The sequence below is a fragment of the Pomacea canaliculata genome, linkage group LG4 (genome assembly GCF_003073045.1).
Source record: "Pomacea canaliculata isolate SZHN2017 linkage group LG4, ASM307304v1, whole genome shotgun sequence".
NCBI lineage: Eukaryota > Metazoa > Mollusca > Gastropoda > Architaenioglossa > Ampullariidae > Pomacea > Pomacea canaliculata.
The window spans coordinates 5,649,260-5,677,170 of NC_037593.1; the positions used below are offsets into that span (position 1 = coordinate 5,649,260).

Sequence of the window (27,911 nt, forward strand, 5' to 3'; positions counted from 1 at the left end):
TCGTTCAGATGAAGCTACCGTGCACAATCACTACCAACGACGCGCGCATGCACTAAAAGAAATAGCGCGTTATAGTCTGGCACAAAACATCAGAGTTAATGAGGTTTGACACTGACGTCTGGAAGTGACAGAACGGTTAAGCTGGTGAATGTGAATGTGATTTTACCTAGTGAGGGTCTAGTCGGGTCATTAGAACCCTGACCTCATCCCTTAAAGTCTCTACAATAGGAGGTCACACTGGTCACGGTGATGTCACAGTAGAATCGGACTATCACCCCATCCACGTTTTCTCCAACAAAACAACAACAACAACAACAACAACAACAACAACAACAACAACAACAAAAGTTAAAGTATTCAATCTCAAATACTCGTCTTTCCCTTCAAGACACTAGGCTACTAAACAATTCATTCTCGTTGTGTTTTCCTTTGTGTATTTCTGACGGATTCAACATTTGTTGTTTTACTGTAAATGTTTGTAGACACAATGCTGTGGAACATTTTTATTCTGTTCATCAGATTATCGCTTCCCACTCTTAATCCACTTAATTCTAAAACTCAAATGCAGTTTAAATAAAAGACAAAACTGGAAGATTCCCTTCTTTCCCCAGACTGTTTTTTCCCCAGACTGTTTTTAACAGCTCTGTAACAGGACACAGACTTTAAAATAATGAAAAACTTCATTCTGCACGCAGCATAAAATGCTGTTAATCACATAAAGACAAAGAATTTTTGTAAGAGGTAAAGTTTTAATCACCATGAACATTCCAGGCTACAAAATATCAGCTTTTTGGTTTAGCAGCCAGACCGCTGTTCCCGCCTGTACTTGATTGGGCTAATTCTCACTTGGATCTTGTTCTCGAATGGCGCGGATTCTTTCTTAATACTGATTCTTGCTTGCTGTTCATTCTCGCTTGGTATCGATTCTTGCTTGTAGCGAATCCTAATTAGGTTCACCTGCTATTTGCGATTCTCTTCCAGAGCCTGTGTCTTTCGAATACTTAGTCGGCTTCTTGTTTACAAGTGTGGAACATCACTTCTCCCTTCACTTGTCTGTAGAGAACATTCCTCCTTCAAACACATCCGGGTAGATCGTGGTATCCACACTTCTACCCGCCTATACACTTTAATAATGAGGTGTGGAGAACCCCCAAGGGGTGGCAAGGCGTAGCTTGGACGCGGTGTTGAGATAGACTTTAATAGAAACAAAGTTTTGGACTTAGGAATATGTTTGGTGTCTGTGTGGGTGTTTCTTGATATCTGCATCATCGTGTATGTATCATATCAACATTCATGGGAATATGATTCTCATTATTTAGCTATTTTACATACTTTTATTCAGTCAGTTTTGTAATAAGCAAAACACTTTTGCTCGGGTTCCGCCCTTAAAATTCAACTTAATGTAGATGAGACAAAGAGAAAGGTTTTGTTTACAATTACAAGAATGTTAAGTAGTACTCTCTCATCGAATTTTCTTAACTTCCATATGAGGATTCGAACGCAGCAGAATCGAAAACGACCCCCCCCTCATCACACTTCTTATACGGACAAGGAAACCTAGAATTGAAACCCACATTACTCTCTCTCATCACTTCTGACACGACACTCCACAGTCACACACACACATGTATCACAGGGCAGCTGTGTTGCGACGATTTTTCCTGATGTAAAAAAAGAGGTGCAGATGTTTTTCTCGAATCTCAAGGGATGCTGCAGACGTTGTTTGGTCACGTGACAATTGCTAGGTCGTGCCGAACACAATCAGTGGAAGCCGCAGGGACAACCCTTCCATCGATCAAAGATGTACCCTCCTCCTCCTCCTCCCTTAAGCTTCCTCTTTTCTTACATGCCTGTCTACCCAGCAGTAGGCATCTCCTCCATATGCTGGCATCTTTCACAGGTTTATCTGATGAAAGGTCAAAGATCAAAACGTAACAACAATATTTAAGTGTTGTGTTCATATTTAATATTTCATTTAAATGGTTTCTGTAACTGTGACACTAAATTATTTTTGTGAAAGCGAGGCTCCAGTGGACTTGTTGACAGTACGAGTGTCCTTGGATGCTGAGTTGAAAACAAAATTATTGATTTCAGTTCTGTATTCACCAGGAAGAAGGAAAGAAGCAAAAAATAATTAATGCACCGAGGAGGAAATAAGAACCAGATATTTTGTGATCTCCGGATTGGATTGTTGACATGTTCCATGTTCAAAACTCGAGGTTTCTGGTCACCATTGTCTCAAGATATATCACATGAGATGTATGACACGTGTCTTCTCCAATATTCTTGGTGTGTTTTCTTCCTATCATTGAAGACAGGAAGACAGAAGACATTGTATAAGGCATAATCTAAGCGCAAGACCTGGATTCTCCTTGCATTCAGAATAATAAAATTATTTAATAGCCATCAACTGAAAGAAACAGAATCTCGTCTTTCACTGGACCACAGAAGCTTTATCAACAGCATCAAAGCTTCCTTCAAAAATAATGGGGTTGGGTTGATGGAAAGATCGAACTGCGAGTGAAACAACGCAAAAAGCGACGAGAGGGAAGAACAAAGGAAGTCAGGAGCAGCAATTTAAAACCAGGATTGTCAACGGAATTGCGGATGAATAATTTGAGCAAGACACGACAGAACACAACTACAAATCCATTTTTTTAAAACCCTTCTTCCTCCAACAAAGAAGATAAAGCCTTTATACCTTGGGTATAAACTGTAAAATTCCTTTTCATAATTTCTAATTTTTACCCCGGTTTCCGTGGGATTGTGTGTATTTATCTATAAAATGGTTTTGTGACATCTTTATTTACTATTCAGGCTCAAGGTCTGACTATGAGGCCAGTTCGTGCTCTTATGTGTGGGAGTAGTCATCAGAACCAGAACCCTCGTGATAACAGAGTTTTTGAGCTGTTTGTCCGTGATGGTGGATCGAAAGATGCGTGAATGGTTCACACGCACACATCTCTCTCTCTCTCACACACACACACACCAAATCACTCAGAATCACACGCCTGCCAACACACGAGTAAAAATGTCTTTCCACCAGCCCGTCCTGCCTTCTGTAAGATTACCATCACACGGAGAGAAGGACGGAGAGAGGAAGATTCAGTTCACATCACAAAGTAGATTGAAAAAAGATATCAACATGGCGCCATTACTTCCACTAATAATTATTCCTGTGCCTGAATCTTCTGGAACCGGAAAAAGATGATGGATTGTGCCAAAGGCTCGCCTCACCATCCTTCTCTGTACCACCCTGCAAGTTACACCTGGTACCCGTATTCTGGTCCCCATCTCACCAAGATTGCTTCTGGACTTGTCTTCCATGGGTGAGGTTAGTCAAACCAGGTAAGCTTCTCACACGTTGGAACCGGACACAACTTGCCGAATCTGTCTGAGAATCCTTTGATATGATCATCAAGGGAAACCAATGGTCACATATTCACCAATATATTCTGATTAAGATGACCCTTGCACACATTACCTCCATATAACATGTGAGGGAAAAAAGTGGGACGTGTGCAAATGTACAAAATTATTCTGTATTCTGTCCTCATTGTACTGCTTGACTCCGAAATTGTTCCAGTTCGATCCCTCGGGATTCCCGTCCCAGTGTGAACATCAGTGCAAACCTCTGAGTGGAGTGAGCATGGGAAATGTAAGCTCCATCATTCAGATGAGAAATTTGCATGCGATTCAATCTTTGTCTGAAGTCTCTCCCCGGATATCGCCAAGATTTTATTCTCATCCCTTGTCTGTGGCCAGGTAGCATCGTCAAGTACCACCCGGTTCTCTTGTCATTAGGGGATTATTCAACATGATTTTAAGGGCCAGGGTTTTATCAAACCAATTGTAAAAAATTATCATTTTTATGAATGTAACGATGAAAAATGTAAAGATACATCGAAAACAGAAAGTGGAAAAGCCAACATGGCAATGAACACAAACACACATCATTAACCGATTTTATAGCACATTTCCCCCTTTACTGTATGTCACATTTACTTGCATGTTGTCAGATTAGTGGAGGTCTTAAGGTTATCCCTGGCTTTGATTATCTTTTATTCGTATCAAAGGTTTATCACACAGGCGCAATATTTCGATAAAAGATTTCATGAGGAAAGCCCGACGGTTCAGAGAGATTAATTTGTGAATAAACTCCTTGATGCCCCTAAAAGTGCTGCATTATTCTTTGATGGAAAAGCTGGTTTTTCAGTTTGTGTCAGGGGTTTTGGCATTCTGCTGTTCAAAAATCCCTTCGGATAAAGGCAACGAGGTCGGACTTTCCCCGTAAGAAGAAAGGGGATTGTGTTAACTTTTCACATGGTGACTCACGGTCACAAAAGTTACACAGGCTTTTAAAAATAAAATTTGATGCTAGCTGCCTCATAATCTTATTTCCGGCCAGAGAAAACAAAATTAATGCTGGAGTTGGCCAATGGAATTTTTTTTTCCAGAGTACAACAAAGCAAAGAGATTCACGGAAGTAACTTTGGTGGAGAGTCGTGTTCACTGTGAAGGTGAAGCAGCGGCTCCCGGCATGCCTTGAGGCAAATATAGACAAACAGAAACAATATGCTAAAAGCAGTGAGGGCAAGGTGTTGCCAAGGTATTAACCTGATGACAAACAACGAAATGTGAAGACCATAGTCGCAACAATAACGAGTTATTCATGGCGGAGACTTTAAACAAGGGGATTGCATTATTTTGACTATCAGACACATAAACAAACAAACAAACAGGCACTCGGTGTATGTTGGTACCCAGGCATACATGAAGCTGGAGAGATTAACAAACACACTGTTCACCCCCACCACTTCCAACCTGTCTGCCGCTACCACGGCCACGAAGACGACGACGATGACGACGACTTCCTGCCGAAGAGACCTTGTGAGAAAACATCCTTGACTGTATCGAAGGCCAGACTCCGTTTCGTCCAAAATAAAAATAAAAATTTGTCAGTGACCACCTGTTTTAGTACACTCAGTGTGAAGGCAGTTTAACCGGCTCGCTATCTACCCGACATTACGACAGTCGTCATCCGGTGAGATCCGGGTGTCGCGGTGCCACACACGCATTTTGCGATTTCGTTCTCACACGTTGGTCGTAAATGTGCCAACGACTGATATAACGAAATATTATTTAGATACACAAGCAGTTAAAAGTGTCAGCATTGGATGCAGCAGAAAAAATATTTTTGGTATCGTCTGTCTGGCACAGAGAATAACCCCGTGACCTCAACAGGTCATGTCTACAGTGACCTTTCTCTTTTAACAAGTCAGAAACGTCTTTACGTTTGAATGCCAATATTTTGCTTGCTTGTTTGTTTGTTTGTTTGTTTGTTTGTTTGTTGGTTGGTTGGTTGGTTGGTTTGTTTGTTTGTTTAGGTATTGTTAAAAATCGCTCCATGAGAAAAGTGGACTATCATTGTATCTGAGATATATTATTGCCTACATCGACAGTTTGCAATGCAAGCAGCTGGACCAAACTGACGATGGAGGAAGTGGGTAGAGGGATGAAGAAAGGGAGAGTGTGTCAGTGAGACAGAGAATGAGAGACAGGCAAACAGGGAAGAGCAGAAAAGGAAGAGATGCCAGAGATACATTAACAGAGTAAGTAAGGAAGGAAAGAGGGCGAAGAAGAAAGAATAAAAAGCTGCCTCCCTCCTACACCAAGTTTATGCATGTATTCGGTGTGTAACTCTTATTCGCATGTTGGCAGCTCCCTGGTCTTATCACCTGTCGTGGCAGCCATTCAACTAGCATCGATCTCACACTCTGGTGGAGGGCTGAGGTTGTTTACTGCCCGGGGACTCGCGCCGTTGGGGAACTTTATGTTGCTCGCGGAGTAAGACGAGCCACTGTTGTTTTACATGCGCAATGGATGGTTTTACAATGATCGGAACTGTCGCCGGAATCTTTTGGTTTGGTGGGCTTCGATCTTTCGCACGCCTTCTGCCTGAGCCGACGATTTTGTGCGTGGGAAATCCTTCCACGGGAACGCGGAGTGGCACGAGCGGTGAAAAGCCACTGTGACAATAAAAGCAAGGCCAATTTCCTGCTGTTCCTTCCAGGGGATCGCTTCTTCGCTCTTTCTTTCCGTTTCTTTGACTTTCTGAGGCGAGTGTCTTGTTCTTTGGTGATGTCGCTGTCAGTGCACTATAACGACAACGACGATGACAATGATGACGAAGATGAGGACGATGACGATAAAAACGAGGAATAGGATGAGGATGATTATGATGACAAAGAGAATAACGACGATGATAATGTCAACAGAATAAGAACGACGACGACGATTTTGACATCAAGAACGATGTCGATGAATGGGACCAACCCTCTCCCAGACTGTGTGAATGTCAGGTAGGAGCCTGAACCTTGAACCTGTCAGTGCTGACTTGTCAAAGACGCTCAGTCGGGTGCATACCCGTCATCCAGCATGCGAAAGTAAGGAAAGGTTTATAATGAAAACACGCCATGTGCTGTTACTGGTGGTGGTTTTCAAAGTTTGTTTCGTTCCTTCAGACTCCAGGACGAAGAGCAACAAACAACCAACCGGCTCAATGCTTACGTCATTAGCTAACGGTCTCGTAATTAAAGAGATTGAGAGCCGCTCTTGTTAATTAAAGGGGAAAAAAAAACATTGCTAGAAGCATCATGCTGTAAAGTGTTTGCAACTCCACAACATTTAATAAATGCTTTTTCTTTGGGGCAGAGATATTTGATTGTTGTTTGGTTTTTTTCAAGTGATCCGTCACTGGAGGAAAAAAAAGGTAAGGGGTCGAACCCATGAACTGGAGATACGGCTACCTCGGGGATAGGAAATAGAAACAAAACGATTTGCTCTAGGCGCAAACAAGTGAAGAATAAGTTACTCAACAGTCTTGTGTTCGAACCATAATTAATTGTCTCTGGCAGAACTCTTACGAAAGTAAAACAAATTAAAGATACTCGGGCTTTGGCAACGGATGTGCTCTATTTGGAAAAAAAATTATTTATAAAAAGGATACACACTACTGGATTAAAAAAAATCTTATTAAGCCCCATAATTATTCAACTGATTATTTCAGAGATAATTCAACCAAGAACTACACTGAATTCGCGGTTATGTCTACTCTGCATGCTTCTGGTCTGATTCCCAAGAATTCTCTCTCCCTCTCCCTCTCTCTCTCTCTCCGTTACCGAGAAAGAAAGCTCGGAGGTTGTGGAATAATAAGTTTTTATTGGCAAGAAGCACGCAATATCGCAAGCCGCTAAGATTGTTTGGCCGGATGTCATTAGCTTGATAAAGCCGCTGACCTTATACAGAGGATGGATGACATTTTGTGATCAGCCAATAAAAGTAAACCACTGACGTCATCGTGAGAAAACGAGGGTTAGGGAGGGTCGTTGATGTCTCACGTGCAGTCACTGCATCTATTGTAAGACAGAGCGAGCAGGGAGGATCAGTTATTATACCTATGCTCGAAACATATCTACCCTTAATATTACATTGAATTTTTGAAGCAAATCAGGTAATGATGGTTTGTAGGCAAGGTGAGCTATGTAGGAGAAGACATTAATCTCATGGAGAGAACTGTTGAGTAGGGTTAACCTATTACAACTACTATATATATATGTATGCTTTAAAGCATGCAGATTTGTTTCTGTGTCCACACACACACACAGGTAGACACAGATGAAAGGACACAGACATACAAGCTCGGGCAGCCGCAAGTATCGTCTCCAAGCTGCGCTCAAACCTATGCTGGAGTCTGACGATAATGGCGGTAATGGTATTCTTTGATGTCGATGATGATGACATGGAGGGGGTCGAGGGCGTTAAGTGAGAATGCTGCTGTTGAAACCATTTTCCTGAAGCATCTTCCTTTGTGCGCTAAAGAACCTCGATTAATGAACATAGTCTTTGAGAACAAAAAGCCGGCGGCAAAAGACAGATTGTAATGAGGCAACGCGAGTTCTCTGCTCGCTGCCCCTAATGACCTCCACTGCCGAAGGAGATGTAGGAGTGAGGGAGGAGGACGAGGAGGGAGGCGGCCATTTTCCAAGGGACACAACCCAAGCTTACGCGGAGTAGTGTACCCTTTGAAGGGGAACATGACGAGCGCTCTGCAGCGAGAAGGAAACAGCGGCCATTGATAAGGATGAGGCTCAAAGAGCAGGCGCAATCGAAAAAATTGTCCGATGACAGAGCGGGTCAGACCTCTGGAGGACGCTATCTTTCATGTTATTTGAGGCCGATTTCTTTCTTTTTTAACACGAACTAATCGGATCAGTGCTGTGCTTAGGGTGTGAGAACATTGTTGCTCGGTCTGTGTGGGATAACAAGAAGAATCTGTTGCTGAGGACGACTAGAAAGATGGATAATGTGTTTGCTGTATATGTCACTCTTCTCTTGTGTGTGTGTGGGCACAGATAAATAAATATGTTGTATGCGTATTATGGACTAGATTATTGTAGAAACTGGCTTTAAAGAACAAGCTAGCACTCGACTCGCCATCAACCCATCTGGCCAGGAAGCCGGCTTGACCATCTGCATCACCCGGATGTCAGGGTGTGTGACACAGAAGGTGTGAGTTATGTCCAGATGCAGGTGTAGCTCATGAATATGGCCTCCGCACGCTGGGGCTTGTACAGGGCTCATGCCGCCCCATAACTCAGCCCCGAGGTTTTACTACAAATGTTTCATTGCCAGCCGCGGATGTGGAGCCTTCTGCGCGCCGCCTTACTCACTGATGATTTATTTCACAGATAGCGCAGTAATAACGCCGGCTCCATGAAAAATGAAAACAGAGGAGGAAATTGTTTTAAAAAGGAGATTCTGCTGGCTCTGTCGGTGTTGGTGTTTATCCAGAAACTGTGTTTGGGAGGGGCAGGCGAGGCGGGGAGGGGTAGGGATAAAACAACACTGATCTGCTTGTGTGTCCTTCTCTTGTTCTCCTCTCTCCTTTGTTTTTAATGGATTGTTCATCTGCGTGTTTGCACTGGATATGATCGCTATTATAATTTCATCACTTTACTGAATAATTTATATTATGTTTTTATCATTTAATATAATTAAGCTTTAGCTCTAAATGCCAACAGCGGCAATGCTGAAGATGATGTTCACGTTCTTGAGAAGCAAGGAGAGTATGAGCTACACTATAGCCATCATAACGATTTTTTTAAATGAAACACACGTACACAACACACAAACAACACACAAACAAGTGCACAAATAAATAAATAGGCATACAAAAAACATTACATAAACACAAAACAAACAAAAAGAAACAAGGAAATACTCAAGCAAACAAACATACAAAACAAAAAACACAAATAACTCTACAAACACACAAACAAGCACACAAACATGCACAAACAAACAAAAAAATAAAACCACAAACACACGACATACACAACACACATACAACACACACAGACACACAACATCTCCTCCACACACACACAACACAACACACAAATAAACACAAAAAACCATTACACAAACACAAAAACAAACACAACCAAACAAACACACAAGCAAACAAACAGACAAATAAGAACCACAAATAAACACACAAACAAACATACACATCTGTCACTGACGACCGTTTCTTTCAAAGTGACGTCATAAGGTCCTGCGCGTCTTCGTTGTCCGGCAACAGCCGCGAGGTGGGGAAGGGTACATTAAAGAGGGGAACACCGTTCCCCTAGCACCGGCTGAAGACAGAAAGGTCCCCAGTATTTGTCCTCCTAGCGGGTGAGGTAACTAGCGAGGTGTGCGATGGGTTGAGAGAGGGAGGGAAAGTCGGGTGGGCGGGTGGACGGCAGCAGATGGCATCACATGACGTTGACATTCCAGGACCTGGGGGCTGTGTGTATCTGCACTTGTTTGCCTGCTTATCTATGCACATTAATTATCCCAGCAGTCGCACTGCAGTCTCCTCCCTGCCTACAACAGCGGGGAGGGCTGGGGGAACTAACTGATGACAATTACTATTATCACAGTGAGGGGCGGGATGTGTGGGGAGCACATTCTGGAGAAGGTCGTAGACATTTGCAGCTGATGTGAATTATGTCAGTATTTTCTTTTCTGTTTTTTTGTGAGCTGAGTACACAGTTTCCCGCTTCTGCAATGAGCTTTTTGTAGATTGTCCCGCGGGATGGTGGAAATCTGTGACAAAGAAGTTGCGTAAGAAACAACAGTTATATGAATATGATAACTACAAAAAAAAAAAACAACCATTACACATCGTCATTACATACACACATGCATGAAGACACACACAGATGTATCGTCAGGTTAAAGGGGAAGGTACAGACGAGCAAAATAAAGCTACTTATTTTAATTTAAAACAATTTCTGGTACCACGCCATAAACCTCGCTCATCGATTCCCAGCTGTCCATGTTGATCTCATGCAGCGAAGATGTATCTGCGACAAATATATGGATGCTACCAGTCCACTTCTCTTTAGTCTCGACCCCCCTGCTGAAACTTCTCCGGTTTCCAGACTCATAAACCGTGGCCCCTTGTCCAGACTGCATCGCGACATACTGCGCCCTCTACCCACACTGCCCCAGGACTTATAGCGCCCTCTTGCCCAGACTTGCCTCCCCAGGCGTTGCGCCCAGGGACCATTCGTTACACTTAGTCACTGCCAGGTCGGCCGACATCGACAAGGTTTATGATCTTTCTGACCGCTGATATATAACAGAATAAAAGCCCGGGAGCCGACGATCCTGTGGAGTGCAATTTTTTTTTACCTAATTGACACTGCAGCCCTGTCAGCAACTTTCAAGTTTTCCAGAGATCGATGCTGGCACGCGAACAAATTCATGGAGACCTGCAAAAGTCGAAAAGGTCGCTTGCAATTTAGAAATGTTTTCCATGTGTGTTCGTCCCAAGGTGGGAGGAGTGGGAGAGGGGAGAGTGGGAAGAACCAGAAGAAATCAGACAGAAAGCCAACATCTTGGTAGTGATGATGTAAAAAGAAGAAAAAAAGAAGAAAAATATCGGTCAAAGCTGAGCCAGGTATCGTCTGTCAGACGTTGCACATACCGGGGTTAACAGGGGACGTAAGCGAAAACCGGCTCAACCGTGGTTGTCTCTGTTCTTTCTTTTAACTGAATCAGAAAGCTCCGCAACATCATCTTTTGTTCTAGTCATGACTTATTTCAATCGTTAGAACAGTCACGGCGATTACTAACCAAGGGGAGGTCAGCAGTGGATTGCTTCCCCTTTCCCTTCTGCCCACCACTAACTTTGGTAGCGGTTACAAACGGTCCTGGCACCTCGCCAGAGTTACGCAGCGTGGAACGAAGAGAGGGCATCGAGAGCTGAAGTGTCTGTAAGTACTTGATGCGAACTACGAGAACATTCTGTGTGAGGGTTTAAAGGACAACACGAGTGCAACATTCTTTCTTTAAGTTCCTTTAAAAATATTAATTCCCAAAATATGAGTACACAATTATTCTTAATTTTCAAGATAGTAGTATTTACATGTCGGCATTCTCGCTTGTCACTAGGAAAGCAGAAGAAAATTACTCTCCTACACTGGAGAGCTCTGTTGCACTTAAGTAGTGTTTGTAACAGTGAGTGTGGCTCAGTGCAGAAAATCTCTGCATGTCTTACAGTCAGATAAATAAACATCACTCAGGCTGTTGTGTTCAAGAAGCGATTCTTTTACCGAGTATGGCATCTTTTTGAATTCAGCTCATGCAGACGAAGCTATTTTCAGAAACACTGCCCTTTCGTGACTTCCTGTTTTCTTAACAAATCCAGGTGTGATTAATAAAAAAAAATTAATATAATATTTCTTGTTCCTCTTCGTCATAAAACATCACCGGAATATGTTTTTGTGATGATTTGTGTGATTCTCTATTTCAAGCGATTTTCGCTGCGCTCGCGTTGTCCTTTAATGATTCACGATTAATGTATTCTCCTTCTGTGGGATTCATCTCTGACACCCGCATCCACCCCATATCTTCAGCAACTCAGAATTACTGGCATGATTTATTTTTGTAGTGCTTTGTGCCTCTCAGTCCTGGATCATCGTTGTCTGCAACTTCAAAGACCTTCCATTTCTCTCGACACTAATTCCCTCATCGTAGCAGACTACTAGCGAAAGAACTGATAGAAATAACCTGAGAAAGCATCGAGATAACATGGAGATAATATAGAGAAATAAACTTGTTCCAGCGACATTGTCATTTCTGCTCAGACATATTGTCCCCCATGGTTCCTGACCAAAGAAAGCTTCTGTTGAGACCGAGGTTACCATCAAACTTCCCATTGCAAGTTTCTCGTGGGCATCCACCACATGGAATGTGTCTAGGCATGCGCAGATATGAATGATGAGTCATCCCATTTCTAGACCCTTCCAAAGCTTTGAGCCTTCATTCCATTTATCATCAGCACCTCCGCAGTTCACATGTGAGGAACCCTCCCTGTGAAACTGTTGCACCCAGAGAGAGAATGTGATCCTGGATTCCACACAGCCATTACAGTTAGAATGTGAGACAGGAAAAGTACACAAAAGTGACAATTTCCGCACACACAGGGCTTTTTTGGTCTCCATGGTCACCTGAACAGCACAGTCAGCAAGGACCACAACCACGACTTGCGTGACTGAGGAACCGTTATTGAACTGAGACAGAATGCCATTCCAAATTAGTTCCAGGGATGGATTAACTCGTCACAGAATAAATGAAATGTTATTGGCAGCTTTTTCTCTCCTTCCTTTCCCCTCTCTCTCCTTCCTTCTCTGTCTTTATCTCTCTTTCTCTTGATCCTGTTGCCCTGTCAGGAATGTCCATCCTGACCAGACTGATCGTGTTTTGACAACTTCTTTCTTTTGTGGGATTGACATGGTGACACGAGGGCCACAGGAGCTCCACCTGACAGGAAGCGGGTCACATGATAAGGACACTGCAAAATCTCTTGTCACGAGCGGAAAGTGGCTCTGATGGTGTATCCAGGCCACAAATTTGTTTTGTTTTCATTTGTTTTCTGAGAAGAACAAAGAACCGCGAGAGTCTTAGTGAGAACCAATGGAAGGATCACCCGGGCTAAAAAAAAGATAGTGAGGAAAGGGAGGAGATTGACGAATTTTAAACAAACAAAAACTCCTACAAAAACTGAGAACCGACTGAATACTGTTTGTTTATTTAGTGGGAAAAGTACCCGTATGGAAGGTGTTCTCTAATGAAAGGAGCGGGACGGATTGATTAATATAAAATTTTGTTTACCTAACCGTTATTTTTGAGGGTTTATTACGAGTATCGTGAATATACCCGGTGCATATTCATTTCTTCTTTGTAGTCCTTTGTTTTGTAATAATTTTTTCAGAGAATTGACTTGCACGAGATATCACGTGACAAAATTTCACCAGACAAAAGTGTCAACCATTTCTCCTCCCCTGTTTCCCCATCGTCCTCGTTTTCACTAGTTTTTATTTTTGTAAATGTTCAGACGGTTGCCACATAAGTGCTGCTGGAACTGCCGACAGGTCTCGTCTAGCATCGACTGTAGGCTATTTCCAGACTAATTGCATCCGGGTGAAAGGCTGAGGTTTTCAAAGTAAAATTGAACCTTAGTTAGGCTGGGATGGGGGCCGAAAATAAACTTCCATTGGGAGTTGAATAGTTTTCCAATGGAGGATCGTGTTGTTGCGTCTACCAGAGAGGAATGCCTCGTTTGTGTGTTGAGTAAACTCATTTAGAAAGAGCATGATACAGACGTGGCGGTTTCACTGTAAAACGACTGTGACGACATTTTTGGTGGGTTCCGTTAGGTTCGTTACCGTTAGGCAATTTCCCAGCATCCACCTCCTCCTCCTCCTCTCCCGCTTCCACTTTTTGTCCTTTGAAATCCCAGCAAAATGGAAATTGTTGGCGGGTGGGTGTGAATGATGCCGGTTAACGAGCGGCTGGGTACGTGACAATTTGCCTGTCAGGCTGTTTGCACTCGTCATAGGTTGGTAAGGTACTAACGGCCGCTACTGGCTGACACAGCGAACGGTTGGCTGATTGGTGGGAGAGAAAGCGACAAAGGTTCAACCTAGTAGTGATTTTTTTCTTTTTCTTTTTTGTTTTTTGTTGTTGTTGTTGTTTGTTTGTTTGTTGTTGTTGTTGTTGTTTTGTTTTTTGTTTTTTTCACTGAGGTGGTGCGGTCTGATAAAGGGTGAGGAAACCAGAAAACCCACAAAACCTTCTCCTTCCTAGCCCTATCCCCAACGTCACCGACGACCAGGGTGTTACATTCAGTGAGAAAAAAAAATGCGTTCCAAGATGAGGTTTGAACCTGACTCTCTTCACTCAGCCTTTTAAAAAGAAAAGTTTTTACTAGCTGCGCTATCGGCCCTCCGCGTAAGGCAGTCAGTAAAATGTTTGGAGTTTCCATTTAGTCGACACATTATTGTAATAAATGATTTACACTTCTCCCTCTCCCAATCAAGGCGAGCTCAGAAATAATTTTACAAACACAAAGAGTTAAATCATTGCTCAGACTTTCACTGGTAGAAGAGTCAAGGGTAGAATAGCCAGGAAAATAACATCCTTCTTTGCATCTCGACATGTTGCATATGTTGATTAAATAATATATTTGGAATATTATTATCAGTTGTCCATAATTTTACAATATATTCATCTACAAAATCTCTATTCGACATTTAATACTGGATGTTGCCATTGCGTGGGTTAAACATCAATGGGACTGGTTTCTGAGCTGAAGAATCCTCCCCTCTCTCTCTCCTCCCTCCAACACCCTTCGGGCCCGCAGGTCACGTGATCAATGCACGTGCTCTTAATCGCGTTTAGCGTGTAACGCGCCCGCGAGGGGCGAGCAACTCATTATCCAAACTTAATGAAGTCTTCAGAGTAAGCTGGCATTGCGGAACATGGCTCAACGATTTGGCAAGAAAAAAAACCACTTGCTTTTCATTTTGAATGGGAGAAACGATACTTTGGAATCGTTTGCATTGAAGATTAGTCTTTAATGGCTGGAACATGGTTTCTTTTCATGCCTCGTTACTCGCACAGCAGCCGGCAACCACGGAGCCAGCGAAGCGGAAACACCGCCATTGTGTTCTGGAAACTGTCTGGAATGGGAGGCAACAAACCTTGGTGTGTGCCATTAACAACCACCTTGCTTGACCAGTGTTCCCAGTGCCAACTCCTCTTCCGTAGAGGATGGCTTTGCTGAGTAAACAACGGTCTGCTCCTTTTTTTTTTTAAAGGGAGGAGTGGTAAAGCAGAGAGGTTTGATTATGCTTTGGACTTAGTTGATCACGAAACAGAAACACGAGAATGTACATTTTAATTTTTATAACTCGAAACAAAATTAACAACTAATCGGGAATCGGCAGCAGACTGCATGAAAGGAATGAAAAAAGAAAGAAAAGAGAAAGAGTCTGGATCGTTTTCCATCAATGCCGAGGTCTTTTTATGAATTACAGTCACGCGTTGACAGCTTACAGTCACATAAACCACAGCAAAAGAAACCTCTATTTCATAAAGCAGAATTATTCCAGGGTAAGCTTATCATAAACCTGCATTTGACAGTTTCATCGCACTATTTTTTTCCGCGCCGTGGAGTTGCTGCTGGCGGCGCTGATCGGTCAAGCTGCTAGAGATTATAAAGCAGACAGTTCGCTTCTTGCGCAGTCTGCGTTTATTGTCCAAGTGCCGGAGAATCGATGGCCATGCATCGGGACCGGAGTAAAATAACCTCTTTATGTTTCTCATTAGCAAGTTATGAATTCTTTCTCCGAGACCGGCTTGTGGAGGGCTTTCGTGGCTAGCATGCCGGTGGTCACGTGGTTAAGTTTATTAGAGTCCAAAACTGCTTGTGTCAGCAAAATAATCAATCAAACAAACAAACAAACAAACAAACAGATTGTGTGAATGCCAACGCAAAGAAACGAATTTGTCCATGAGTAATATTAAAGAGATTAAAGGAGAAATGTGTTAACGTGCAAACACAAACTTTGTCTACCCTCTCTCCTCTCTACCCAGCATCCCACACTCCCACCCTTATTCTACCCATCGTCTGGTATTTCACTTATAAACATTAAGCATAAACATAAAAGCAGTCATAAATTCGTGAATATGTAAATATGTGTGTTTTGTGTGCGCACATATTCACACGGATGTCAACAGCTAATGATACACAACGGCCTTCATTTTTGAGAGAAAAATCTGCTCACGTGCTTTTTTTTTTTTTTTTTTTATATTTGACTTCTTCGTGCCAATATTCATTTTTTATAAAAATGATTGCTCATAAGTGGGTTGCCTGCCATTCTTCACCAAGGCGTCGCACGCTGGCAGGTCGGGTGGTGTGACCGTTGACCATTGTCTGCGCATGCGTGCCTCTCGCCTTCTGGCACTCGACAGGAAATGAAAGCGGCAATTAAAGTAATAATTCTCCTCCAGGCGGCGACATGAAAGGACGAGGCCTTCGCCCTGTTGCGAGGAACCATGTTCCATGGTACACCAGCTGATGTCGAGCGCTTTTGGCTACCATTTTGTTTTTATTGTTGTTGTTCTGTTGCTGCTTGTTGTCGCTTGGTTGTTGTGATGGTGCTGATGGTGCTATCGCTGCTATTTGACCTCTGGTATGGCAACAACAGTCCTGTTAGTTGGCAGCTCCACAGTCTTACAAGAAAGCCACGAATTTGGCTGTTGTATTCATCTTGTCTGAGATTACCCAAGATAGCTTTCGTCAGAATGAAGATAAACAACAACAACGACAACAACAGTCTGCTGTCTTACTTTCTCTCGTCCCTCCTAACGACATTGTCAACATCTCAATCGGAATGTCCAGGAATATTAAAAAAACTCATGAAATATCAGACGACACCATGTGTTCCTTCTCTGCATGTCATAAAGCAGGGACTGACCCACAGCGCCCTGTCCAGCCTCCCCATTACCAGGTTCATGGGAGGTCACGTGAGGTCACGACCACAGCTGCAGATGATCAAACAGAAAGCGGATTCATTTCACATAAAGGCGGGGTGTGGTGAGTGAGAGGGTGGCGGGAACCATTAGTTGAGCCGTTATTTCTAGATAAACAAGGATTTGCTGGTCTACCCATCATGCACCGGGTGGTGGATGCTGATAATGCGTGGTAACATCCTGATGTGGACTTATCTGAGAGTCGTTACATGCTATCAGAAATGGCACGTCACGCTACAGATGGGTTACTACCTCTCAGCTCATTAGCAGCAGCTGTAGTGTCATTACAGCTGTGTAACTGTAATGTCATTACAACATTACAGCTGTGTAAAGGAGTTCATGGAATGGACTGTCTACATACATGCTACACACAGACATGCTTGCACATGTACAAATAAACTTATGAAACAAACAAATTTTTCAGGCCAAAGCTTTTTTTTCTCATTGTTTAGAAATCCATGAAAGGACAATGTTCTACATTTGTAACCCTGAACTGCTCCCCAAGGTGCACACCAATGTGGACAATCACTTTTTTTATGTATGAGCCGACATGGTCGATGACCGCCACACGTATCAACAGCCGACATCAAACTAGTCTACCCGCGGATTAGGGGCAAAGGTCACATGCATGCATAATTCTCCAAAATCGTCCTTAGAGGCCGCTGATGGCAGCCGACGAGAAACACGGTATTTCTCTCGTCACGTGACCTGTGTATACCGTAATGGACGTCCTTGCTTGTCTCTCAAAATTTACCTTGTGATTATGATTCACTCAATATTATGTTGCTATACAAAAGCTGAGAGACTGACTGAAATCTGCGGTTTGTTTGGCAGGTCGGACATTGCCCGCCCCTGGCTTGACGGTTTGTATGTCTTCTTCATGCACACAAACGGCGATAAAGTCATTGTAGAAGTGTGAAAGAGGAGAGAGGTGCGCTGATGTTGACGCCTGGCTCGTTGACCTTTGTATATTATAACACCAACATGGGTTTTAAAAATATAAACATCTCTCCCTTGTACACACTCTCTCTACCCTCGACACACTTTATAATAAACGGTCAAGTAAGCGGACAATGTACTTGTGTTCCAACACACACAGTCTCTCTCAGTCACTTTTATACACATGCACACAGACTAAACATTCCAGCTTACAAAATACTTACGTTCATACAAACATACTTACTCCCTCTTGCACTCGCTCAGTCACACACGCACACACAGACTTGCAAATTTTCAGTGCCATGCATATTTTCAGAACTCAGCTCCACTCCATGGAAACAATCCAACAAACTGGAGCAAAGCTTGTCACAAGGCAAACAGCTGCCCCTCCCCTAACTCCCCTTGGAACAGACGCACGCACTCCCCCAACCGGTGCAGGAGGGAGGAAGTGGGGTGGGGTGGGGATGGGAAGAGTCTGGTTTTGATTGCGGGTGTCCGAGGGTGCTCTTGACAGCCCGGCATGAGCTCGGCATTCTCCGTGGCTTCCGAATGACAGTCGCCAGTGAGATACGAGGACGTCAGTCGGGGAGCCGGATGATGGGTGGAGAGAGGAGAAGGGGATGGACGGGTGCGCGGTTTACACCCCGACGTGCGCGGAGTCCGGAGCGGGTATGTTAGAGTGGAAACACTTGGATGACAGAGTGACACAAACACACCAACAAACGCATGTGCGTGCGTCTCTGTGTCTGTATGCATGTCTGAAATGTCTATGTGTGTGTGTGTGCAGAATACATACGCGTTTGAATATTCATTCATATATAGCAAAACCCTGTTAAACATTTGCTTTGTTAGACATTCCAAATCCGCGTGTTAAAGAGAAACTTCTATAAAATGTTAAAATGTACGCAGACACATTGTCATGTTGGTGTGAATAGTTATCTGACCATTAAAAACCCTGCGAAGAACGGGAGAGCGGAGAACTGAGAGAAAGTATTTACACAATACTATTTCGATTCTGAAAAAGCTTATGACTTTCTGGACGATTATTTCTTTTAACAAAGAAGCATACTGTAGGTTAAAAATAAATGCCCAAAAAATATTTTATTCACTCCTCAAGTATTTCACCTCCTGTAAAATAATTTAAAAATTTGCTCTTTCTGGGCGAATCAGCGGTTAGTTTAAGAGTCGTCGACTTTCCTCCCTGTAGAAATCCTCTCTTCCTACCAACAAAGACACTCATGACAACAGTTTGTTCAGACCACGTGGCACTAGCAGCTCTACAAATAAAACCTCAGTAATTCACAGTCATGTTGGATAGAAAAACTGTTTGAATGATCGCTTCATTCGCTTGATTAGCCACTCCACCATTTCCAAGTGCCTCCCACTTCCGACGTCAGGGGCGACAAACGGAACAGGGCAGGAAAGCTTGACAGCGCGTTTCAGTCACGTGAAATTGTTAGGGCTGCGTGCGCAGCAGGCACCGCGCAGGGTTCGGCTTCTTTCCGGTCCGACTTTTATCCCCCACATGCTGGGAGCACAGTCCGCAGGAGAATCTCGAGAGCGAACGAGATTACACTCGCTGGGTCACGGTCGGGTTGCGTCTGTTTTCGACCAATAAAAACGCGGCTGGAGGAGTCTGGGTAGTCTCGATTACAAAAAAAAAAAACTACTACTGCCAGGAGATGTCAGTTCTTTACGAGACACTCTCGGGCCTGTTAAGCTCTCACTTACCTGATCTCAGTCGTTTTATCACCTCGGTGAGTGGCCTGCATCAGACACTTAATATGCTTCAACGTTCACCATTCAAGTCGCCAAGCCAGAGGGAGCCACTGGTCCATGGGAGAGAGGGTTTGCCCTAACATGTCACTCACCAACATCTGGAAACCCTAGTGGCTGAGAAAATTTTGAAAAGGAACTTATTTAATGCTACTGTCAAATAATTACAACAGTTTGCTGTCAAGGTAAAGGTCAAGTGTCTCGTGATTTGTGACCACGAGTGGTTCAGTGTGACGAATAAAACAGTAGCCATTTGCTGGGGGAGAAGTTTTTCCAGCCACAGTCCTGAGCAACCATGAATCCAGCGATTGACCATCTGTGACCCACACGGGAGTGAACCGCCAAGCTGTGGAACTTCACCCAGTTCCCTTCCAGAATATTCATCTGAGGTTATGACGATAACCTAGAGTCGTTGAGTTCAGTTTCAGCACGAACTTGTGTTACTGGACTGCTGGCAGAGGCAGATGTGTACAAAGCTTCCGGTTTTGTCACATTCATTGTTTAGACTAACAGCGGAGAACTTTGCAAGAGGCTAATCGTTGGTCTCGGCAGACAGCAGTCCACCTATACACGTCCATTGTTTCAGCTGTCATTTCAACAACAATAAATATCTCGTATGTGTGGTTTAGTTTGAAGATCATCAAGTCGAGAGAAATTTCGATGTGATTCTAGATGTAGTCCCTACATTGTAATACACATATGTGAAGGCTATAGGACAGTTTTCAATGTGGAAAATCCCAATATTTATGAGGAAGACGACTGTGTCCCGGTCTGACTCCTAGTCAGATGCCATGTCTGATAAAAGCAGAGAAACGACTCTTTGACGCAGCGGCGAAGATACAGAAGGAGGGAGGAGAAGAGATATGAAACTCGTTTATAGCATTTCAGCATACAGGGGGGTGGAAGGAAATAACAGATGGTAAAGTAAGCGTCTGACCCCCTGTGAACAGTGAGATAACCCAGTCCCCAAGTATCACAGACCATGCTAAGGGGGACAACACTGCTCGCGTCTCAAAGACTACTCGGAGCAAAGACACTGCCAGACTTCATGACCACGATTCTATGTCTGTTGCCGGTCATCGAATTTCACGAAGCACTCGAGCTGTTTACTATTAATGTTCAATTTAATTCACACGGAAAAAAAGTTCATAGGTTTTAAAAATCGTATTTTAAATTGCTAAAATATCCAATAAAGGACGAGTGTGGAAAAGTAATTTTTCCACATTTTACTGAGTTATCGGTCTTGTTACACCATGTCACATCCTCCCATTCAAAACACACACACACATTAAAAATCCTCTTGCTCTAAGCATGTTGCTAGTCTGGAGGGCCAGCAATGATGTGACCCCCAAGATGCCCGAGGCGCCAGGGTGTCGGCTAGACTGTATATCGCACGCGCTGAATTCCTGAATTTTACATCTCTCCACTTAAACATCAGCAGGCGACTTAGTGTCTTCACTCCTTCCATGTCTGTTGTCTTCCTCGCAGAGCAGAAATGAGTGTTAAAAAAAGAAAATAACTAAAAGGAGGTGGGGAATGGGGATGAAATTTAAATGTTTATTTAAATTTTCTTGTTACATTTTTTATGTCTGCAAATGTTTGAGGCAAGGATTTTTTTTTTTTTTTTTTTTTTTTTTGCATTTTGACTTCGATTTGGGAATCTTTTCGTAATGCACAAGGCGCCTGAAATTCAAGTCGGTTTAGAAAGTTCACTGACCGAAAGAAGCCATTTTGAGATGTAATCGCGCACATAAACACACACACACACATGTAATCAATCTCTCTATCTACCAGCCTCGGCGATATCTGCCTTGTGCATCATTTGTCCATGAAGTGTGATGCTGACTGATTGGTGCACTTAACGTGTTTTGACACGTGATCCCACTTATTACCTCCCCTATCACATTCTTCGTCTCGCGCCTAATTTTTATTTCCTGTGGATCGGAGATCTCTGATTTCTGGCTGACAGCTTCAGGAGATGTGGTCAACAGGGTTAACGACACCTACCCACCTTCCTCCTGTAAATTAAAATAAAAATATTTCATTGAGTTCATTACAATGTGCTCCAGAGCACGAGCAGCTAACCCAGTCCCTTTACAAAGTACGATTCCTCTAACCCCAGGTGTTCTAGAAAGGAGTCTAACCTTTACATCACGTGAGTAATTTAAATATGTTCACGTCATAAAAATCGACGGCCAATGGCAGTGTTGTCATCGGGTTGTGACCTTTAGTTAGGGACGGTAACTCTTTCTTTGAATTTCCACGTTTGAAGGCTCGTAGAAGAGTTCTTTGAGCATATTAGTTGTTGTTTTTTTTAGTTTCCTGTAATTAATTAAATTCCCTTAACGACGATGACGACAACGATGATGATGATGATGATGATGATGATGATGATGATGATGATGATGATGAAAGAGTATCTGCTTACTGCACCCCACGACACAGAAATAACATCGGCCAGCACAAGAAGATGTTTTAATTATGTGCTTCTGAAATTCACACCATCAAAAGAAATAACTTTTCATTTTCTTCCTGTGCGATAGCGTTGTCGCCGGAGATGTTGCTGTCGATGTTGTCGGTGGAGGTGTGATAAATGCGGTCGTCGTATCTCAGGTGTTATCGCAGTTTACACGCGCGATTACACTCGGGTACTTCTACCCTGCCATTAGGTGAGAGACCGAGAAAGATGAGACTCTGGGTCTTCAAAGGCGAGCCTTACGTCAGCGCCGGCAGATAAGGCTACCACCCTCCACCTATCCTGTACATCAACAGGGGCGTCCCTGGCCTTATTGCCCTCCAACCTTTATCGAGCTTGAAGTGTTCTTACCTTTGGTCTCTACTTAAATTAACAGTTTAGCACAACAAAGATGTGGACTTGCCGCTTCCTTCAGATGCATCGTCTTTTAAGAGAAAGGTTTATGTGGTAATAAAGGATTGGGGTGGAAGGAAGAAGATATAAAACCTTTTACAAGATTCCTTATGTATTTTTTTAAAACAAGTGTTAGAGAGGGAAGAGTGAGAAGGTCAGGTTTCTTTTCATTACCCGAGTTATCATTCTGTTGATAAGTGTCTTTGATCTTGGGGTTTTCCAATTTTTTTTGGGAGGAAGGTGCGTTATGCGAAGAAAGGACCTACCACGATAAAAATAAGTTTTTGGCTGTCTTTTATGCACAAATATGTATGCAGTGCACCACACACACACATACACACATATATAAACAAGCAAGTTCTTGTGCATGAAAAGCAAGCTCCCATAGGCACAAAAAAGCGTGGACATATAAAAGAAATACAAACAAACAATGAATGTGACTAAACCGGAAGCTTTGTATACTCCTGCCTCGTTTTAGTAGTTAACTGAAAAAAAAATCGTCTGCCAGCAGTCCAGCAATATAAGTTCGTGCTTAGCTTCCTGTCCTGTCTTCAGACAGAGAGAGAAACCTCACTGGCCCCACCCACAAGTCACCTCTTCCAAACTGACATTCACCCTTCTCTTTCACCTTTCCTCCCTTTTTTTGTTTTTTGAATGCGATGACAACGGTCTCATCGCGTATAAATCATAGCCACCCCGCCTATGTTTGCCCTTGGCTAAAACAGGGGAAGCTAACTCCAGGTGCTGATATGCACCAGCACGTGCAGCGCACAGTCAGGTTATGGCACGTGCGACCCGCCAGCTCTCAAAACAAAATTTGCCGGTATGCGATAACCGTTGATATTTGCCGCTGAATGATTACTCTCCCCTTTCACCTTCTCCCCTCCCCTACTCCCTTCCCACAAATCCAAAAAAAAAAAAAAAAAAAGACTCCGAGAAACAAAAGTGGCGAATGACAAGGCTGATGGTGCTGATGATGAAATCCTCTATCTCAATGTCTCATCGAACCGACAACAAGTTCAGAATATTTGCGCTGAAATCGTCTGCCCACACCCCACCCCTCCATTTTTTTTTCGGTTGTCGTGGCGAACGATTTTCCTCTTGAATCTTGATTTATTCGGAGCTGAGGTATGAAGGAGCCACGCTCGACCATCAACAGTATCGTATTTTTTCGTTGTGATGGTTCTTCCAAATGTCATCTACCGACTGCCTCCTGTACGCCAGCGCCGATCCCAGCGGGAGATACCCCGGGCACGTGTCATTGAGATAATCTATTTTTAGCTCTGTGTCGGGTATGCGGTGTGGATCATCTCCTGGTGTTTTTCGTGGTTTTCTTGCTCTTTCGGAAAATATTTTTTGGACAGTTACGACCGAGAGAAGGACCCAATGTTGTCAAACCGAAGAAGATAGACAAGCGAGAAGAAGAAGAGATATGTCACAGGGATATCAACAGCGGCCAAAAGAAATATAAAGATCAGTTTAACCGACGTCCCGTGGACATTCGCAGTTTCTGAGTCGTCTCTAAACATGGAATTATCGGGTATCATATCAGCAAAAAATGGCTTCTTCATGCAGCGAACATAGTTCTTGAGGCCAGCAGATGTGACAAGGACCAGAAATGGAGGATTACACAGGGAGCAGGTCTGGATCCGGGATTGGACAGCGATAAGATACGGACTCCAAGGAAAACATATTGCTTTGATAGCTCACATTGCTTTTGTTTTTATTTGGTTTTTGATTGATTTACATGTAGACGCACAAACATGTTGATGTCAGCAGGCTTAAAATCCACCGTGATGAACACGTGATCGCTTGAGACGGGTTGGGGAATTTGTACTCGGGTAGGGCTTTAAACTACACTTTCATATTATTTTGTTAAAGACATAGTGGGGTATGCAATTTATTTTCTAATTGGTTAAAGCTGACTGCAAGATACTGTTTCTCCAAATGTGTGTGAATATTCCCCGAACCCGTTTATCTCATATACAAATATGACCATGCTCAGAACGAGGCCAACAACACAGACATCAGTATAGTCCATGGATACCCAGAAGTTTAAAACAAATGTGCACCCACTAGACCTCTAAGATAAGAACAAAAGAGAATGGCTGAGTCCGCAGAATGAAATTCCACATACTCTGGAACCTAAGACTTTGGAAGTCACTTAGTTGGTGGACATGAATAAATAAGGAGGCTGTGATGAAAAGAAAAAGGGAGAGGTTAGGAAGGGACAGGACGAGTGGAGGAATGCAGTGAGTTGGACGGGTTGTAACTAAGGATCAAACGACCTACAAGGGTAAGTACTATGTGGGGATTGGGGGAAGCACTGGGGGAATATTCCCTCAGTGCTCTGGCATCTGCCAGGTTTTGCCGGCAACAAACTAAGATATGATTCAGGGTCGCAAGGGGCGTGATTGTAATGGCGGCTGACAGGAGAAGTGAACTCTTAGCCAGGCGCTGACCTCAAATACTGTCGTCTGCTTTTGGAGAAAATCAGAAACCTTTTACGTTGCCTCCCCTGTGCAAAGAGCAAAGAAATCTTTGATTAATCTCTCTGCCCAATACAAACTTTTTTTTTGTCCTCTGACTGAAATTTCATTTTACTGCTTTGCAATGGCTGCTTTCCCTTTAATAACTAATGTGTCTCCTTTAGACTCGAGAGCTCTCAGATTAAAAGGTTAACCACGATGTGAGAACAATTTTCCACAGTATTAAAATAAAGTTGAAATGTCACAAACAAATGTTTATTATTTTTAATTCATACCCAGGCACATAAAACTTTCAAAAAATACCTTAAACGTATATTTTCCAGAAATAGTTTGCAGATTGGCTTTTTATATGCGTGCTTGTATATATATAGATGTATCATGGATAGATATGTTTGTCGCCGTAAGTAGCTTCCCCAGAATATGACGCAATATAAAAATTATTATCATTATTATTATCTGTTTCGGTCACCATTCCTTTTTTTTTTTCTTCTTTAATATGTCAGTTTATTTTCACATTTCATTTCTTGGTCATGTGCACATGGACAGTCAGAAACTAAAGAAACCTTCAAACTGTCAAATCCTGAAACTGTCTAACGGACCTGTGTATCCTCCCCTGATCACAATGGCAGATGATATGAGTTATTTTTTGAGCAAACAAAGACACAAGGTGACTCATGCACTTCTAAGATTTGATTTTGACACCGCTTCAATTCTATTTCCAACGCTTCAAGCCGACATGGCTCACCGTGCTCACCGTGAAACTCGTCTGGGCATGCGCCGTGACACCGGGACCAGGGGTTATGCTACCCTGGCGCTGGAACCTTCAAGAAGGGGTGCGACAATCCGCAGGACAGCGTGGGGTGACTCAGCTCTCAAAGTCTCATTACGGGGCCAGCGCCAGTGACACATTATCCAATTAAATGCGGACCTGGGCTTCGCTGCGGACCTGCTTGATGGCCGCCGTCCTCTTCTCCCCTCATTTCACTGAAGAGCAATTCACTTAAAGATATGGAGGAGCCGTTTTCAAGGATGTGCGTTATCGCAGAGAAGGGTCGAGATTATAATCGGTGTTCTGAGGAAGGCAGGGGGTTGGTGGGACCCATCGGTCCTTGCGCGGGAGTTGTGGCGCATTGAACAGGTTTAATTGAGTGCGATTGCTAGAGTGACTTCCCTTGAAAAAGTGCGCAACCAGGCTTGGAGTCTTGACCTGAGCTCTCCTTAGTTGGCCCTTTCATGCTCGTGATAAAGAATGACCACAAGAGAAATATTTGTATGGGTAGGTCAGACCAAAGCACATTGAAATCAGATGTGTGCTTTGGTAAACGACAAAAAAAGTTCCTCAGTTGTTTCCCTCTATAAAACTTTGCTGTAGATTACTGTATTAATATTTATGTTTTTTGTCTGTGTTTGCAGTGCTGATCATGCTGGCCGGACTGCTGATGTTTCCTCTGGGGTTCTCCACACCATTTTTCCAGTACTACTGCGAGTCCACCCGTGTCTTCTGTGTGGGTCACTGCCGCATGGGGTGGAGCTACGTGCTTGGCCATCACGGGCACGGCGCTGGCCATCTTCTGTCCGGTCCTGTCCAACTACACAGACATGACATTCGGGAAAGGACAAAGACAGGGACAGGTCGTCCCCCACCTCTATGTCCATCGTATAGTCACCGAGGCCCGGCCTCGCTTGTCACTGAAGAACGATCGAGAAACTTTCTACTGTCCTCACCGAGTGATGATGAAGAGAATTTTCTTAAGTGTGACTGTGTCATAACAGCACACAGACAGGACAGAAACATGACAGGCGGCTTTAAAACCATTTTTTTAGATAACAGATTCATGCAAGATAAAACCCAAATCTGAGCTAAGGAGCGAATTTAGGCAGAAACCCTGGCTTCTGTCAAATCTTTTTGTTAATTTGCCCTCAAGGTCCAAGTCATAATTTGATGTGCTCGTGACTGAATTCGTAAATGTTTCAAGAGGTGGCTTCAAAATTAATGCAGTAAAGATGCAGCAAGCAAGAAGAATAATGATTAGTTAGGAAAACCCTAAATTGAAAATCTCATAAATAAAATTTGATGAGTAAAGTCAAACGTGTGCTAACAGAAAAACTATTAACATGATTGCATATTTTTGGAGGTTGGGGTCGAATTCCGTGAATCATTTATTTCAATCATGCCTTCGGCTCTACATCCACATAATCCGTCAGACATTCAAGTCAAAAATTCATATCAAGAACTAAAAATCAACTGATAACTAATAATAATTAATCAAGACATGATTGCTTTATAATCTTTGCTCTTATTTATTTGCAATGAGGCTGAACATGACATCAACATATGTAAGTGTATTTTGAGTTTTCCAAACTATATATTGTAAAACTACTGTTTGAATATTCTTTATATATCTTGAAGTTGTATCAAGCAATCAAACTCTGTAAGATGTGTGGATGCGTTTAAACAAAGGAAGGCATGTGAATTTTGTTTCAGTCATAATCAGAAATATATGGGACACTGAGAGGACAATGAAAACACTCAGCCCACTAGCCTTATGATCACATGATTAGCAAGAGGGTATGGCTAGGGTGGAATCCGCTTTAAATGATGGGAACATCGGGAATAGCAGCCATTTTGTCTCAGTCATTTCGATGCAACATACACATTTAAAGAGAAAAGCAGATTTTCTTGTTAGCACCTTATAGCTTTGAATTACATTTGGCTTTTCTGAGATATAAGCTTACTATGTATCTGAGATATAGGGTTAATATATATATCTAAGATATAGGGTAATTATTTATCTGAAATATAAGGTGATTATGTTATTGAGATATAGGTTTATTCTGTATCTGAGTTATATGTTTTTTATGGAACTGAGATGAGGCATAGGGTTATTGCATAATTGAGATGA

At 42.9% G+C, this 27,911-nt stretch overlaps 1 protein-coding gene across 3 annotated transcripts in view; it reads left to right on the forward strand.

Moving 5' to 3' along the window:
• Positions 1 to 27,426, forward strand: part of LOC112562823 — a 39,415-nt gene extending 11,989 nt beyond the window's left edge. Inside the window, exons 1-2 of one of the 3 annotated variants that reach the window (XR_003098932.1) lie at positions 18,341 to 18,543; positions 26,422 to 27,426. Coding sequence is in view for 2 of the 3 variants with exons in the window: in XM_025236354.1 (XP_025092139.1) it covers positions 26,422 to 26,867 (446 nt within the window). In the remaining variant the exon portion in view is untranslated. Of the gene's footprint in view, positions 1 to 4,457; positions 4,654 to 18,340; positions 18,544 to 26,421 lie in introns of those variants that run through there. The other 2 variants (XM_025236354.1, XM_025236355.1) reach the window with 2 other exon arrangements.
• The last annotated feature ends 485 nt before the right edge of the window (positions 27,427 to 27,911 follow it).